This window comes from Notothenia rossii (genome assembly GCF_949606895.1).
Source record: "Notothenia rossii genome assembly, chromosome: 2".
In the NCBI taxonomy this organism is placed as follows: domain Eukaryota; kingdom Metazoa; phylum Chordata; class Actinopteri; order Perciformes; family Nototheniidae; genus Notothenia; species Notothenia rossii.
In genome coordinates, this window is record NC_136904.1 from 72,315,807 (window position 1) to 72,334,068 (window position 18,262).

The window sequence follows — 18,262 nt, forward strand, 5'->3', positions numbered from 1 at the left end:
TTCTCACACACCACATTTGCAATGAATGTCAGGTTAACTGTGCAATCAATGACAATGATAATGACGCCAATCTTTTTCAGAAAATATGAACTAAATAATAGAAAGTCAAGCTTGAACAGTGGTATGAATAATTTATTTGAAATATGTCAGAACCTTGGAATGATTATTACATCCTCTGTCCATTGCTGCTGATGGATGTAGGGGGTGGGCAATTATTTTTTAAAAGGGGCCACTTCAGAAACTCGAGCTGTGTTGGGGGGCCGAATCAAAATAAGTTGAACTTTATTCTGCTCAATATACATTTTCTCCCCCTATAGAATGCGTATATTACATATTTTTATGAGCTGTTACTGGTAATCAAAAGAATAAGAATGTTCCCTTACAATAAATATATGAAATTGTGGAGTGGGCCAAATAGGAAAATACTCCTATAGAGTTAATAAACAGTAAAAACAATCATTGAATTAGTATTAATCGTTAATCTTCACAAACCAATACTGAAAAGGTGTTTTACAGTATGTTAAAGATAATAAATTAATCAGCTTTATACAAAAATAAATAAGTGCTTTTGATTTTTGTTTTTCAGTTAATTTTACTTGTTCAGTGAGAAAAATCCAGTCGGTTTTTGGCTTGAACAAGTGCACGGAAATCTGGTTCAATGTCTGAGGTGGATATGCGGAGGACAACTAAGAGGTGATCATCAGTGATGATGATAGAGGATCTGTATCTGGATGTGTTGAACTTCATCACTGAGAATGTCTGTTCACATATGTAGGTAGATCCAAAGAGGAACATCATCTTCTGAGCATGTCTCCTCATGTGTGGAAAGTTCTCCTCTTTCAGGGAAGAGTAAAACTCAGGCAGTGAGACTGACCTAAAGTGCTCTGACAGAAGTGTGTCAGACTGCAGGTCAATGAGTTCAAGCTGAACATCACTGAGTGCTTCATCCACATAGCATGTAAATGGGGAAAAGATCATGTTCATTTCATTCTCAACTGTTTGAAGTCTTTATATTGCCTTGAAAACTCACCATGCAGTGCTTCTAACATGGATGAGTACCTCTGGAGGTGATCAGCTGATGGTGTGGCTTCCTTCAGTGTTGGCAGCATGAGAATATTGTCCTCCATTTGGCTTGAGAGAAGCTGCAGCTTTCTCATGAAAGCCTTCACTGCACTGTACATGTCATGCACAAAAAGGTCCTTGCCTTGCAGTTTGACATTTAGTTCACTCATTAGTGCAGTCACATCTACAGCAAAACCAAGATCTGCTATCTGAAAGCTGTGGGATGTCGTTTCCTTTAGTCTTGAATCTCTTCTCTCAGGTCCCATACTCTTTTCAGCTCGTTGACCAGGCTGAGCCACCTGACAACTGCATGGTAGGGTGTCACGGTGTTCAGTCTCACTTTCCTCAAAGTGCAACAAACTGTCTGTGATTCAATGCTCTTGCCCTGATGAAGTTAACTATTTTAGTTACAACAACAACAACAACAACAACAACAACAACAACATGGTTAATTTGTAACACTGACTTACACAACACTTCCTGATGTATAATACAATGCAAAAATACCAATTGCTGCTCAGGGTTAATTTCTGTCACTTTATCCTGCATTCTCTTCAATAGTCCAACATTTTTCCCTGTCAGATTTGGACAACCATCCGTTGTCACGCCTGTCAGCTTGTCCCATTTCAGTCCCAACTTTTCCACACATGCATTTACCTCCGTGAAAAAATCACTCCCTGTTGTTGTCCCTTTCATTGATTGCATGGCTGCCAGCTCCTCCATGATTTTTAAGTCCGTAGTTATCCCACGTAGGAAGACGAGTAGCTGGGCAGTGTCACGTACATCGCAGCTCTCATCCAAAGCCAAGGAAAAAAGTCAAAGTTGACCGCTCTGTTCTGCAGCTGAAGCTCCAGATTTCCCACGATGTCCTAGCCGGCCAGCATCACTCGTAGCCGTAGCGCGCGTTTACGTAAATAAAAAAAACAAACAGCAGCACGCTTTTCAAAATAAAGCAAAAACAGTTAGAAAATATTTACGCCATGCAAGCAATACAGCTGTGTTGCTTTTATTTTGAAAAGGTTGCTGTTTTTTTTCATTATATTATAATTTATGATCAACCTCACCGGCCAACGGGCCGGATGTGGCCTGGGGCCGTAAAATGACCAGTACTGATGTAGAACAATATAGGATTTTTTACTTTGAAAACAGTCCCTATTATGTAACGAGCACCTTGAGTAGAACTGAAATAATTATAAAGCTGCTCATTAAGTTCACAAGTTCAAATCTGTAGAGTGACGATGGAGGATTTATAATTCTCCCCGAAGTCTTTCATTGATTTTTTTCATACAGTACACTATAGACCAAAAGAAACACAGGAAGTTTCGGAGAGTTAGTGAACCTTTAAATGCTAAGCAGTGGGAGCTTCTTTGGTCTCCGATGACACCCGTAGATATCTCCCACCAAGCCTCCCTCGTAAAATCAATAACCTAGCTGAACCGTCTGATTCTGAATGATAGATGACTTCACACACTGAACGTCTGCCCGGTCTGCCAGAGAGTTCAATGCAAGCTGGAGGGTATAGCCTGCGTGTGATATGTCACTCCGAGACGTTAACGGAACTGTGCAATGACACGAATAAGGAATGTGCTCTGTTCTTCTTATGGTTTTTTAGTAATGACTGGCTAGCTAAGGATAATAACCTGGCTTTGGAAGATGCTTATTCCTACTTTGCATACTGATCAGCTAGCTGTGTGCCTCTTGGGCCGGCAGCTTGAAGGAATCACAGAGTCTTCTGCTGAGCCGAGTTGAAAGGTTTCTCTTTACATCATTTTGAAACCTGACTTTCAACCAACCTACCGTTGGCCGTACGAGGAGAAACACAGCAGCAGTTCATTAATCATACACCTTGACTGTAGTACCTTTATGAAGAGAAAGTTCTCATATAAATGGTCTTTTTCTTTTGAGCTCACAGGAAAATGGTACAGTGCTGTTGGTGAACAAACTGGCTTTGTACATAGCATTACACACATTACTAAATGTTAGGGATGTAACGATATACCGAATATCGCGGTATCGCGGTAAATAAATTTCCCAATACCGTCGTGAGACTGACAAAATCTACCGCGATTTAAAAAAAAAAAAAATTTAAAAAAAAAAAAAAAAATTTAAACACTTTTTTTTTTTTAAACCTTTATTTAACCAGGTGGTCCCATTGAGATCATCGATCTCTTTTTCAAGAGAGACCTGTCCAACATGGCAGCAAGTAGGTTACAACATGAAAATAAAACAACAGATAACACAAAAGGACATCGTATTTACAGGGCTACATTTACACACCTAGAGACATTGACAAGTACCAACCATATAGTTATATCTCGCCATGTCAATAAGCCTGGCGTTAGACTTTTTCGCTGTCCGTCATTTTGACAGACAGGATCGTAAAATATCCGTCATAATCCCGTATTACCCGTCGGGTCTGAACAGTTCACGATAGAGCATGCTCGTGAACTGTCAACGGGGGGTGGGGGGGGGCGGTGTTATGCCGTGTGTGCATGCACCTCGCGGGACGCGCACAGCGTGAAGCAAAACCTCCCAGACATGTATTGATCTGTACGGCAAAGTACGGTTTGGGAACTATATCATTTCCTTTTGGAGGGCATGCATAACACGGCATAACACCAGAGCCTCGCTGCGGGGAAACGTTGGCGCTGTTCCGAGTTTGTTCTAATCTGTCAAAATGACAGACTGCTTTCAGATTTTTCCGTCATTGTTAAATAAAATATTCGGTTAACGCGACCACTGGTGTCCCAGCAACATCAGTACCAAGCGAGAGAGTTGTTTCCAGAGCAGGGGATATTGTAAATGCCCAAACACCCCAGCTTATAAATACCTGGAAATGTGGACATTCTCATATTCCTAAAAACCTGTCTGATGATGCTGAGTGAGTGACTAGTGAGTTTGAGTTGAGTTACTTGAAAAACTAAAGTGAAACTTGATTTATTTTATTGCAGGGTCTGATTATTAAATGTCCTTGTTTATTTGTGAGATGCAGTGGCATAAAGAAAATGCTTACTTTGTTGGGTAGTACCAGTAGGTACAAAAACACTGGTTTTCTTGTTCCAGTCTGTTACTGTCACTTTGTTTTTGACACTTTAAAATACTGCTATCCTACAAAAAGGCTGTAAAAATCAGATTTATTATGTAATAAAGAAATATTTTCCGAATAAAAAAATGTTTTATTGAAAAAAAAAAATTTATGATTTTTTTTTCTTCCCTTTATTATTCAATATCGCGATAAATACCGTACCGTGGACTTGTTATCGCGATAATATCGTACCGTGAGTTTTTGGTATCGTTACATCCCTACTAAATGTTCACAGGAGAATGGGCTTTCATCAGCACAGTCACTATGGATGACAAAATATAATTATCCAAGTACCTTTGCACAAAACCTTGAACCAGTCTCCAAGAAATGATATGGAATAAATGTATATTAAAGGTAAACTAAAGGTAATACAACAGGTGAGAATAGGCAACTTTTCACCCACTGTTCAAATGTATAGACTAGTGAAAAGAATATTCTAACTTAACCCTAGAGAAGTAGCAATACCCAAAGTATTCTCAAGTCTATAAGTAATCAACTAGGGAAGTGTTATTGGCAAATCCATTATTTATCCTTTTACTCAATTAATCTTTGGTGCTTTGAAAAATGTCTGCAATTAATTACAGATATATCCACTTCAACACGTTCACCATTCATTCCTATTTGCGCTCTGATGTTGTATGTACTTTATTTGAAGATATTTCTAATAAGCTTCTTATAATTTATTTTCAGTTTTTGATGTTTAGTTTATTCTTGTTTCTGTTCCTTTGAGTTATTTTTGAGTTCCATTACTTAAAAGTGTAACCCTATTCATCATCAGATGTGGTGACTGCCTACTTTCAACACATTCATCTATTAGTTTCAACATTTTGGTCAGGCTACAGCAATACAAAATAAGAAGATATTGACCAGGCTGCTAAAGTACACATGATTCATGCATTCAAAGTAAGATATCAGCCAGGGTTTCTGCCACCATGCGCAGTTTTGCACAATCTGTAAACATGGAGACGAAGCAGCACCAAAATAAGTCTTCCAATTCCTTTTCGGTGTTGGAGTCCATCTCTTACTAGAGAGATAAGCCATTGTGATGCTATGGCTTGTGCTCACTATCTCAAATCTCTCTATTGCGCACTCGCAGACCCCTGATCTTCTCTTTTGATATCCCATGGCTTTCCTCTGATGATTGGGACTATTTGTGTTCATCATGTTGCTTTTCCAAAAAATCTTTGAAAAATATATTTCTCTCTTTGGTGAGTCGCTTTATTGCGATGCATTCTGTCCTGTTGTTGAAGCCTGTGTCTGCAAAGAGGTGTCAATTTTCTTTGTTAACAGAAATGCCATTGCTATTCATTTCTGCCTTATCCTTCCGTATTAGAACTGTTGTCAATGCTTACCACCACAAAATACTGCTAAAGCACTTCGGTTCACATGAACGCACATTCAAGCATTTTTTAAGGCTGATTTGATTGGATTGCAAGTGAAATTACGAATAAAAGTCCTGGCTGACTTCTGAACAAATTAAAATGTGCTGATCTGTAAACATCATGTTATTTGTATCCTGTATTTTTCATTTGGAAATTAAAGAATGTTCTCATAACCATTGGTTGAACATATCATTACTTACTGATCATGCTACAAATATTGTTGGTTATTTAACAAATGTATACCACATACATGTAACTTCCCCAGCTTTCCAATTACTTGCAGATGTATGGATGCCAAGCAAAAGCAGGCAGATGTCAAACCTAGTTAAATTCGTAACTTGTCACGGTAACGGTCCGTTTAATTTGTTAGTCTGTAACTGGGACGTATCTCCTTTGCGTCAGCATTGTCTGCCAGGAGCTGCCATAAATGTACTTTTTATGCACGTTTTTTTTCAACCAGATTAAGTATTTTATTCACGGATCCTATCAGAGAAACAAGCTGAGTAAATGTTAATGGTTAGCTTCACTTTTGCCAAATCCAGTTTATTTCAATGAACATTCAATTGACCACATGCCTTTTTAGCATAATAAGTTGCACTGTCTCTCTTTTGTCCACCAGTCCTAAACCTATTACAATGTCTGCACTGTGCTTGATGAGTAATTCACATGTTTTCAGCCCATTGTGCTCAATTTTCTAAAGGTTGCAGGCAGAGTAGATGCATTTAGGTGCAGGATTGTGACAAAGCTGGCATCACTTTAAAGGTTAGCAAATATATAAGTAAGACATTAACTCCTGGACCCCTAGAAATAAAAGCTTCTCCTCAGAGTGCCTTCCCTGCTGCTTCAGGGAGCAGTTTGTATCTGAGTCATAAAAGCATAAAAATGTAGAGCACACACACATACTCTCACAAGTGGTGAAAGGTAGGTGGCCTTGTAAATTGCCCGTGTTGTACAGAACAGAAGGCCTTTTTAGCGAATGCACATGTTACAGCGATTAATTCAAAGATGGTAATCTAAAATAATTGATGCTTAATTTGAAAAATGAAATGCAATCTGGGGCTGTTTGGGGAGCATATTGATTAATACTTCAATGGTGTCTGCTTGGTGACGAATTGCAATGGTAGCACTGACGGATCGTCTTCAGAGATTCACACGTGCATGGCGCAAAGGAGCCGTTAAGTGCCACTTTTTGAACCGACTTAGTCTTAACTGAAAGCTGACATCAGCAAAAAGTCATCCCAGTACTGTTTAAAGCAAGCTTGGGAGCTGTGCAGCTGTGTGATTAGTGAAGAATAAGAGTCTGAAGTTTAATTAAAGCCATCAGGCAATTAGGAGGCGCAACGATACTGCTTTACAATGCATTTCTGTCTTGTCCATTACCCGGGCTTAATCAAATAAGTCCCTTTACTGATGTTACGAGCTATAAATGTTACGGCCGTATGTGGGTCAGACACATGGAGACTGCTGTTGAAATGGAGCATTTGTCGACTGCAGACAGAGTTTTAAAGTGTTTATCATCTAATTGTGAGTAAGCTGTGTGTAATTAGGTTGTATAGATTTACCTCAATGAAACAGGTCACATTGGGTGATCATTGGATCTGTAGCATAGCACTTTTGAGTGGGAAATCATTATTGAAATAATTGTTGGTTCTGAAATGATGCTGAGATTGGCCGCAAGGCTTATGTTAATTTATAATAATCTGCAATATAAAGTATTGTTCTTCACATCGTGCCCCTGTAAGTGCCTTTAAACTTTTAATTGATGGTATATTTATTGATGGCTAGCATGTATCCATGGTTGATCGATTGCAGGGGTGTGAAGGATGAGGGACAACAGTGGGGGGGGGGGGGGGGGACAGAAACAGTATCCACATTGATCTGCAAGTGCCTGTGACACAGACATGCAGTAATGGAGTGTGAAAGTGGAGAAGATGAAAAGTAGCAGATGAGGTAAAATGAACTTGACCAAGTACACAGCTGCCGCGAGACTCCGGACTCATCGTAATGATTCAATAGTGCCAATATTTATTACTGTACCTCCATTAGCAACAACTGTGCCTCATTAATATGTGTGCAGCGGCTCTGGATGACCTTCACGATCACTGCTGTTGCTTACATCAGATTGAACGGGACATGTGGAAAAACTAGGAGAGAAAACTTTTTTTATCTTACGGGCATATTCAATTAGGCCATTAGCATCTGATGAGGTCCTGACATTAAACTGTAACACTGTAACTCACAAAACAAAAACATGTCTGAGATTTATCGAGTGGAATCACAGTATTGGGTGGCTCAGCTTTACTTGTGCTTTTTGAAATGCTCCTTGTTGATTCTTTAGTCAATCAAGGCATTTACAGATTGGAAGAACAATAAGCCCTTCGGATAGAAAACAAGGCACTGTTAAATAATGAAACATGCCGTTGACTGCTTTAAAATAAAATGACCCTGGAATAACTCTTACATTTATATTTGCAATATGTTATCAGAATAAAATAAATAAACTATAAGAGTATACCTTTCTCACTTTAAAAAAAATAAATGATTCAATTTCCAGGCACTGTATTCTCATTTCTAGCAGTGGATAATGTTTCACCATTGACAAGGGGGAATTAATCAAAGGGTTTGACTGTCATAGACTTGGTCGCCTGTGTGTATAGCATGGATGGAGTACTCGAGTCCTGGACTCGGACTCGAGTCAGACTCGAGTGCCGATTATCGGGACTCGTGACTCGACTCGGACTCGCGCACTGATTGATGCGACTCGGACTTGGACTCGTGAATTCTCGCGTACGCTGACTTGGACTCGGGAATTTTTCCCCCCACGATGATTCGGACTCGACTTGTACATTGACGATCTTACTTAGACTCGGACTCAGACTCGTGAATTTTCCCCCCAACGATGACTCGGACTCGACTTGTACATTGACGCTCTGACTTGGACTCAGACTCGAGCAAGTTTTCTCTGGAGTCTGATGTCCTCTATCCTGGCGTGTGCACCTGCGAAGCGAGTTCACGTACTGGGCCCCGCTATTCCAGTCTAGAGATATCTAGAGACACACCCCGCATGTGCTGTATGCTTTCACACATTCTGCTTCCACATTGGAAAAGAGCAGCGCAAAATGCTCGTTATGTGGAAACAATATTAAAGAGAAGGCTCCGTAACACATTACTCTAAGGATCGAGTTCAGCCATATAGGCAGTCTTGAACACTATATCATCAGAGTAACGTGATCTAATCAATAAATAAAGATTCAGCCGATAACACAAAGCACATGGCTACTTAGCATGCAGAATGAGTCATTTTGCATGTGTGCTTTCTGGGGCTAAATATTTATCAGTAAACCATTTAACCGGTAAAAGTTCCTTCAAAATAAGAGTCCCGATCTTATTACTATCAAAATAAAAGTGCAAACTGAAAACTTTACCATAGGAAAATATTGGCATACAAATATAATCACTTCTCTAAAAGGTAACTCATTTTAAATATAGTTAGACATATTAAAGGTAATTTACAGTAATAATAATAATATTAATATTAGTAATAAGTAGGGCCGGGACTTTAACGCGTTAATTAAGATTAATTAATTACACAAAAATTAACGCGTTAAAAAAATTAACGCATTTTAATCGCACTTATTTTTGCACCGCTGAACGTTTCTCACTGGATGAGTTTCAGGCGTACCGATCATACTGGAGCACCAACTAACGTTCATGACTTCAGACAACAACAAACCACAGTGAACAATAGTCAAACATGAACGAAGAAGCTGATGAGACCGCTTTAGTTGGCCCCGTGGATGGGAAATTTTCTTTTAGAAAACGGACGGATGGAAGCGTCGATAAGAGCACGGTTGGAATTCGCATATCACCGCAGCACATCAAGCCTCAAGTATCACCTCAATGCAAAACATATAGCAGCTAGCGTGGAAGCTAGTGTGGACGTTAGCCCGACTCCGAGTACAAGGACCCACACCCAACCCACACTCAACCAGATGACTGGTTTCAGGGCCAGGATAACTAAGTCCACATCTGAAAAAATAACCAATTCCCTGGCTCACTGGATTGCACTCGACTGTAGACCACTTGGAGTAGTAGAAGATAAGGGGCTGCAAAAGGTACTACAGATTGCATCGTGAAATAGGGCCGTTTATTATAAAACCATTCGTTTCTATCGTTTGTTTATTTTTCCTAGTTTGTCTCAGCAACTGGCTGAAAGAGAAGAAGCAGAAGAAGTAGTCTTAGAGGTATCCTGAGGCCAATGGGCTTGTTACTGAAATGTTGATCAAACAGTGGCCTATGCAACAGAGAGATTTTATTTTTCATCAGGATATTGGAAGAATAGGAGGGATTGAGGTCAATCACTGGCACTTTTTTATTTTATTTTAAATGGTACACTTTATGTTGAACTATTTATTATGTTGTTGGTGCAACTGGCACTTTATGTTGAACTGTTTATTGTTTTGGCCAAGGTTTATTGAGAGAGTTGGACTGAAATTCATTAGATTTTTTAAATCAACTGTTGGTAAATCAACAAAGTCTGTTATGGCCTCTGAAGCAACAGATAGATGTTTTCTAATATTCAGGGTTTCCAATGTTCTGAATGTACTTGAAAGTATTGTGTTTTACTTAAAAAACAAAGTGTTTACAGAAGGTCTACCTACCTATAGGCTACCTGAATCTCTGAAATGTACTATATTCCTAAATATGCTATTGCTAGACTTTATGGCAAAAATTGCACTTTTCTGTTGGTCTTGGTTAAGTACCACCTTGAAAAAAACAAAAAACAATGTTTTGTTGCTTAAGCTTATGTATTCAGTCATTATTCAATGGTATACTAAAATCCATGTGAAAAAAATTGCTTCTCACTGTTCTCAGGTCAAATATTTATATGTGATTAAAAATACGATTAATTTCGGTTAATTAATTACAAAGCCTCTAATTAGATTAATTGTTTTAATCGAGTCCCGGCCCTAGTAATAAGCTTTGTATTTGTATAGCACCTATTACAAGAATTGTAGCCAAACTCGCTTCACAGCAGTTCAATAGACAGATTAGTATAACATGACAGGATAAAAGCAATGTAGAGGAGCAGCTACATTTCAACACATATATCCACGAAGGTTAATGCATGAAGACTTGTGACTCAGACTTGACTTGGACTCTTCTTAGGTGACTCGGACTTGGACTCTGACTCGAACACAGGTAATGATGACTCGGCCTCGACTCGGACACTCCTTTGGTGACTCGGACTTGGACTCGACTACGACTCTCCCTTGGTGACTCGGACTTGGACTCGGACTCGAAGAGTGGTGACTCGAGAGTGACTTGGACTCGTGAATTGTACTCGTGAATTGGACTCGTGAATTGGTGACTTGACTACAACACTGATGTATAGCATATTTATAAGTTACTCTAATATTAATATTCTATACCAAGCTATGCTGTGATTTATGCAGATCAGTGTAACATTTTGATAAAACAGTAAAATATGCTGTAGCTCTACATTTGTAGTTGCAGTATCAACACCTTTGGGCGATATATGTCAATATCTCTGTATGTCAATAACTGTGATAGGCAACCACACAAAACAGAGCAAAATTGACAACATTTTATTATTTTGGGCTCATATCAGATTTGAGCAGAACATAATACTGCACAGAAAATCGTATCACGGTTATTTTCATAATCTTGATTTTGATGGACTATACATGATTAATAATATTCAATGCCTCAATCTTCAGGATGTCTATAGCTTGTCGAAAACCCGCAAGCTAACGTTAGCTATCTGCTTAGCTGTAGTATTTGTATGCTATGCTTGTTGCTAGCCAGTGGTGTAGTCTACGTGATACGCAGGTATACGCCGTATACCCACTAGAAAATGCCAGTGATTTCCGTATGCCCTCTTAAAAATGAGCGATGATACGTAACAACATAATTTTGTGACTTCGCTTTCACGCTTTCGCCCCCTTCTATGTTAATACTTTTGGACGTCTGGGGCTTCCGTCGCCTTTGGCCTGTTGCTAAGCAACAGCAACACACTTTGTTCGGCTCTGACAAACCCCACGTTTCTCTAACGTTATCAGAATTTGATCCTTCCATCATTCAAGTTCGCGGAGCGCTAAACAGGAAGCAAACATGAAACGAAAACAGACGAAAATATTTTAATGTTTTCCGAAGTTTTCCCCTATTACCACTACAGAAGAAGAAGAGCCAGGTCAGGCGGCTGTCCTAAAGGTGACAGAGAACGAGCCCGGCGCTACCGCAAATTTACCCGGTAAGTGGAATTAGCATGGTTATCATTAACGTAACAGTAGCTGGAATGTAAGAACAGGCATCCTTGGTTAGAGTGGAGGGACAGAAAGTTAGGTAAATGTCAGCAGACATGCAAAGGAAAGCTGATCTAAACAACAGAAATTCATAAAGTCAATGACTATGCAAATGAGAGTTAATTCATGGTCATGTTAAAAGTGCATTTAAAACATTTGCACCATTATATTACTATATGTTAGTTATCAGTAGTTGTCAAATAATTAGCTATTGAAAAAGTGGAAGATTTTTCTCCTTTTATCTGCTTTTCATGCATTTGTTAGCCATGATGTAAATATTGTAAGCAGTTTATTAAATACTTTTGAGTAAATCTTGGCTCTTTTCTGCAGATATTATTGGTAAAAACTTGTATTATGCTAATTAGTCATGGTTTTGTTTATTTCCAGGTTGTGCTCTTTGTAGCGCTACAAAATCAACAGATGTCCTCACAGAACAACGAGTGTCTATGTCTGAGGAGTGGGTGCACTTTAAGATTCAGTCCTCAGATTCAAGCAGATCAACATCTCTGGCCTCTTTGAGAAACAAGATTAGACGACATGAGACGTCCAGAGCACACAAAATAGCCCAGGAGCTCACGGAGAAGGGTGGACAGGATTTAGTTGGAAATTCGGTGAGAGCTGTGTCAGAGACAGTGTTTGCAGTAGGCCATATTGAGATTTTGATAAAAATGTCGATTAATTGTTCAACCCTAGAAGATAAGTGGGCTTTTTCCATCATTGTTCATTCTTTTATTTTTTTATTGTTAATGTCTCTGGCAGTTAAAAGTCACATAAAAATGCTTATAATACATTGACATGTTGATAACACATAACCAGTCTCAAGAGTAGTCTATGCATTACTAAGTGTGATGGTGTTCAGGAGGTGTTGCTTCGAGACAGGATGAATACAATTATTACAGTATACCCACTACAAAAAAGTAGACTACACCACTGTTGCTAGCGTTGCTTGTTATTTTGATTTATTTTAACATTACTTCTTGGGGTTTTAATGCTTTCCAACATGATGCATGCTGCTGGTTGCTAAAGTTGCTACACTAGTGTATTTCATGTTTTGGATCTGCTTGCGTAGCTGTGTCTTGGTTTTCGAAACCAAGACACAGCCGGGCTTTTATCCTTTGCTAGCCAGTCATTACTAAAAAACCGTTATGCACCATATGCACGTGTTAACCAAACCAACACATCCGAGGAAAAAGTAATGTAATTTTTATGGCATCAATAAATTGAAAGTCAAATTAAATGGGTTTGGTTTAGGAACTCCTTCAAAAAAGGCTGGCTGACACATATTAATTAATCTTCATTTAAAGATTGGCACACCTTTGGCAGCTCTAGGCACCAGTATCGTAACGGATGAACATGCAAGTTGTTTCACACATAAAAGCAAACATATTCTAGTTTTCTCATCATTTCACTAGTAATTTAATGGCACGGACTGGGGGCACCATTTTGTGAAGGAACATACAGAGACGTTCCATTCAGGCCGCTAGCCAGGGCCGTCCCTCCCTACAGGAAGATCACGCAGACTGCGTGGGGCCTCACCTCGCGGAGGGGCCCTCATCTTGCGCAGGGAGCCTCAACTGAGCCTCAACTGAGCCGCAAATGCGGCTTACCTATGCGTTTATGCGCTGCATTTAGTGTGGCACGGCACTTTGCGTGGGGCCTCAAGTTGGCCAGGGACGGCCCTGCCGCTAGCAGACAGGACTGTGCTGTTTTTTGAGACTGGGTTTTCACACTATACTAGAGAGCCACTGCTCTAAGAAAATATTTTGGTCAGTCACTTCTCAGTACTCCAGCAACACACACTTGTACACACACAAAGATTTGTGAAGTATAATAATAATAATAATAATAATAATAATAATAATAATAATAATGCATTACATTTTTTATTAGAGCGCTTTTACAAGTGCTCAAAGCGCTTTACAATTACACATTACAAATATGAGACATGTAAAAGTCATTACTGTGGACATTACCCACAGGAGCAAATGCGGGTAAAGTGTCTTGCCCAAGGACACAACGGCCTGACGAAGTGGCGGCCGAGGCGGGATTCGAACTGGAGTTCACCAACGCCCCTTGTATGATAATGGTGTTGGATTTAAGGTCATTTATATGCATGATATTGACTGTAAATTACGTTGATATAGCAATTTGGCCAAATTTGATGGTTTTATGATATACATAATATTTCTTTATTATGTCCAAAGTAATGAAATTTGAATAATTTATTATATATAAAATAATATACAACTAATAATATTTATTTCATTGGCAAAAGCGGCTATGTGAATATTTTCCACTTTTTTTTATCAAGCTGGTCTGGGGTTTTTTTTTTTCATCTCATTGCTATAAAAGATCTCTTGCAGAGGGTAATTTGTGCTCTATGGTTATCTTGCTCTCACATTTCTTTTTACTATGTTGGGTTTATACAGTAGGAAGCCAACAGCTGTAGGCACAGTACGTCAGTTTTTGAATTGGTTCTTTAATAGCGAGGTGCCAGCTCTCAAACACAGCAGCATAGATGCCATTTATGTAAGGGTTTGAAAGCACTAATCACCTTCATGAATTATACATTTGAGGAGAATATTGAAATTACAAGGTAAAGTCAGTTGTGTGCACATATTTAATTATATATATATATATATATTAGTGGTGGGCCGTTATCGGCGTTAACGTGCTGCGTTAACCTGAGACTCTTGTCGGCGATAAAAAAATATATCGCCGTTAATCTATTCTCAAAGTTGGGTTGGGAGCTGGGTCTATACTACGCAAGCGATGATGACTTTCACCTTGATAATTTAGCGCGGATGTATACCTAGCCGAATTGCACTGTAGGGGGCGAGATCGAGTCTTTGACCTGTGTTTCTTCTACTGTCTATGGATCTGACCCCGGTCAAATCAGCCACATTAAACGTGACATGCTAACATGGATACAGCAGGAATGAAGCCGCGGGGTTTGCTTCAGGGGAAATTTATTTTTAAGAAGCTTCCCGATGGAAACCTCGACAAAAATAAGGTTGTTTGCACCTTGTGCAATGCGGAATTAGTTTACTGTAGGAGTTCATCCAGTCTCAAGTACCACCTAAACGCAAAGCATCCCTTAGCTAATGCGGAAGATGCCGGGCCGAGCACTGATGTAGCGCGGGGGAAGACTCGTCGTCAAACAACTATGTTTGAGTGCAACCGAGGCAAGCCCGTCAGCACAGCTCTATCAGCCAAGCTAACTAGTCTCCTCGCTCAGTGGATTGCCACCAGCTGCAGGCCCATTAGCGTGGTTGAAGATGACGGGCTCGAGCTTGTTCTCCAGGCGGCCACAGGTGACCCATCTTACAAACTACCTGCGAGGCGAACTATCATGAGGAGAATAAATGACCAGCACGCAGAAGAGAAAGCTACGAAAGTTGAGAAGATGGTAGAGGCGAGGTCTGTAGCACTGACTGGGGACCATTGGACGTCCGTTAACAACGACAACTACCTCGGCGTTACAGTACACCTCATCGATGCTAGCTGGGAACTTCACTCCTTCGCTTTAGGTATGCTACGTTATGTCATTTTAAATTACATAATTTAATTTCGTAGCCTTTTAATTACCACCACGTTATGTTTGCTTCTTGATAATTGCTAGTTGTTTACTACTAGTAGTGAAATTATTCTAATTTACTTTGTCTGTCCGTTAGGTGTGATGAAAACAGAGGAGCGTCACTTTGCAGAAGCGTGTGCAAGGCAGTTCCTCGACGTCGCTAATCAGTGGGGGATAACTGACAAAATAAGCACTATTGGAACAGATAGCGCTCCTAATATGGTGGCAGCAGGGAGGATACTTCCATTCGAGCACTTGCCCTGTGTTGCGCATGTTGTACAGAGAGCTATTGTAATGTCATTTCGGGAAGGTGGTTTTGATGGTGCAGTGGCCAAGTGCCGTAAAGTGGTCGGACATTTCAAACACAGTCCGGCCAACTCAGACGAGCTAAATGTCCAACAATCCTCCCTTGGACAAGTTAAGGAGTCACTCGTGCAAGATGTTCCAACACGTTGGAATTCCACTCTTGAGATGATAAAGCGCGTGAGGCGCAACAGAGACGCACTGCACACAACGCTGTCGCTGCAGAAGCACAACCTGGCCCTCCCAACAAATGCGGATTATGAGAAGTTGGCAAAGCTAGAGAAACTGCTGGAGCCATGCAGGTATGGTCTACAAAGATAATGTGTTCATGAATTGGCATACAAGTTTTTAAATGTCACTTTGTATGTAAGAAACACCTGCCCTTAAATGTGTAATCTGAGTTAAATTAATCTGTCACTAATAATGTTTTGCTGTGTGTGTCTGTCTGTCTGTCTGTCTGTCTGTCTGTCTGTCTGTCTGTCTGTCTGTCTGTCTGTCTGTAGGTACATCACTGAGCTCCTTGGTGGAGATAAGTATGTATCCTGCTCTGTGGTTCTACCTGCCCTGTGCCACCTCCAGCATGCGATGAACATCTCAGATGATGATCCTGCCTATATTGTGCGATTCAAGGCTGCCTTCATCAAGGACCTCAACCAGCGGAGGGAGAAAATAAACCTGGAATGGCTTAAGGTATGTCAGAGTGACCAGAAGATAACTACATTGTATGACCATAATAGAATGTAAAGCCAGATGAATAAGTCATGAAGAAATATGGAGGTTGGATTTGGAAAGTGACATTTTCATCAATCAATAATTATTATTTTTTATTCATCAAAGGTGGCGACTGCTCTAGATCCACGATTTAAGGACCTCAAGTGCTTGCCCAGAGCAGAGAGGGAGCCAGTGTGGGCAAAGCTAAGTGCGTTGATGAAGGGAGAAGAACCTGCTCTGCAGCCACTCAGGGAGGAGAACCCTGAGCCACCCAAGAAGAAAACAGCCCTGCTACTGATGGGATCCGACTCAGAATCAGATGAGGAGAAACAGAAGATAGTACAGTGGAGAGGTACAAGGTAGAGCCCAGTGCCAGTCTAGATCAGTGTCCACTGAAGTGGTGGTCGGAGCACACTGCTGTCTATGGTAAGATGGCCCAAATTGCCCGTAAATACTTGGGGACTCCTGCCACAACTGTCCCATGCGAGAGACTTTTTTCTTTAGCAGGCCATATTGTGCAGAAGAGGAGAGCTTGTTTGTCACCAGAAAATGTGAACAAACTGGTCTGCCTGAGTGACTGGTGGAAGAAGGAGAATAGAGCTTTGACTGACACAAAGCTACTGACTGTAAACAGTTCATTACATCCTGTTATATAGGCCTACTGTTCAACTAAAAATAAACAGTTAATAAACACAAGTACATCTCATTGTCATTGATTTATTTTCATCACCAATTATCATAGAACAGCTTTCTCAAGGAGTTTGTGATGCATTTTCGAAACTGGAGATGAGCCCCTGGTCTAATGCACCACCTGGCTTGAGAAATCCGTTCTCAAAGACTTACTTTTAGTCATTATTTGGGTAGCACACATATTCTGAATGCCTTCGGCAGAATTCAAATGAGCCATTTTAATCTAGATTAATCTAGATTAATTCCAAGAATACAGTGAGATTAATCTAGATTAAAAAAATTAATCTATGCCCACCACTAATATATATATATATACAGTGGGGCAAAAAAGTATTTAGTCAGTCACCAATTGTGCAAGTTCTCCCACTTAAAAAGATGAGAGAGGCCTGTCATTTTCACCCTAGGTATACCTCAACTATGAGAGACAAAATGAGAAAAAAAATCCAGAAAATCACATTGTCTGATTTTTAAAGAATTTATTTGCAAATTATGGTGGAAAATAAGTATTTGGTCAATAACAAAAGTTCATCTCAATACTTTGTTATATACCATTTGTTGGCAATGACAGAGGTCAAACGTTTTCTTCACAAGGTTTTCACACACTGTTGCTGGTATTTTTGGCCCATTCCTCCATGCAGATCTCCTCTAGAGCAGTGATATTTTGGGGCTGTCGCTGGGCAACACGGACTTTCAACTCCCTCCAAAGATTTTCTATGGGGTTGAGATCTGGAGGCTGGCTAGGCCACTCCAGGACCTTGAAATGCTTCTTACGAAGCCACTCCTTCGTTGCCCGGGCGGTGTGTTTGGCATCATTGTCATGCTGAAAGACCCAGCCACCTTTCATCTTCAATGCCCTTGCTGATGGAAGGAGGTTGTCACTCAAAATCTCACGATACATGGCCCCATTCATTCTTTCCTTTACACGGATCAGTCGTCCTGGTCCCTTTGCAGAAAAACAGCCCCAAAGCATGATGTTTGACTGTTTGTAGGTGACCAAATACTTATTTTACCGAGGAATTTAACAATTAATTTATAAAAAATCATACAATGTGATTTCCTGGATTCTTTCCCCCCATTCTGTCTCTCATAGTTGAAGTGTACCTAGGATGAAAATTACAGGCCTCTC

General features: G+C 40.1%; 1 protein-coding gene across 1 annotated transcript; it reads left to right on the forward strand.

Annotated features, from left to right (window-relative positions):
- Positions 1-14,550: 14,550 nt before the first annotated feature.
- Positions 14,551-17,422, forward strand: LOC307028358 (E3 SUMO-protein ligase ZBED1-like). The gene is made up of 4 exons (XM_079663307.1): positions 14,551-15,385; positions 15,530-16,037; positions 16,239-16,425; positions 16,573-17,422. The coding sequence occupies exons 1-4, from the start codon at positions 14,779-14,781 to the stop codon at positions 16,807-16,809; spliced, it is 1,539 nt and encodes a 512-aa protein (XP_079519433.1). The 5' UTR covers positions 14,551-14,778; the 3' UTR covers positions 16,810-17,422.
- Positions 17,423-18,262: the final 840 nt, after the last annotated feature.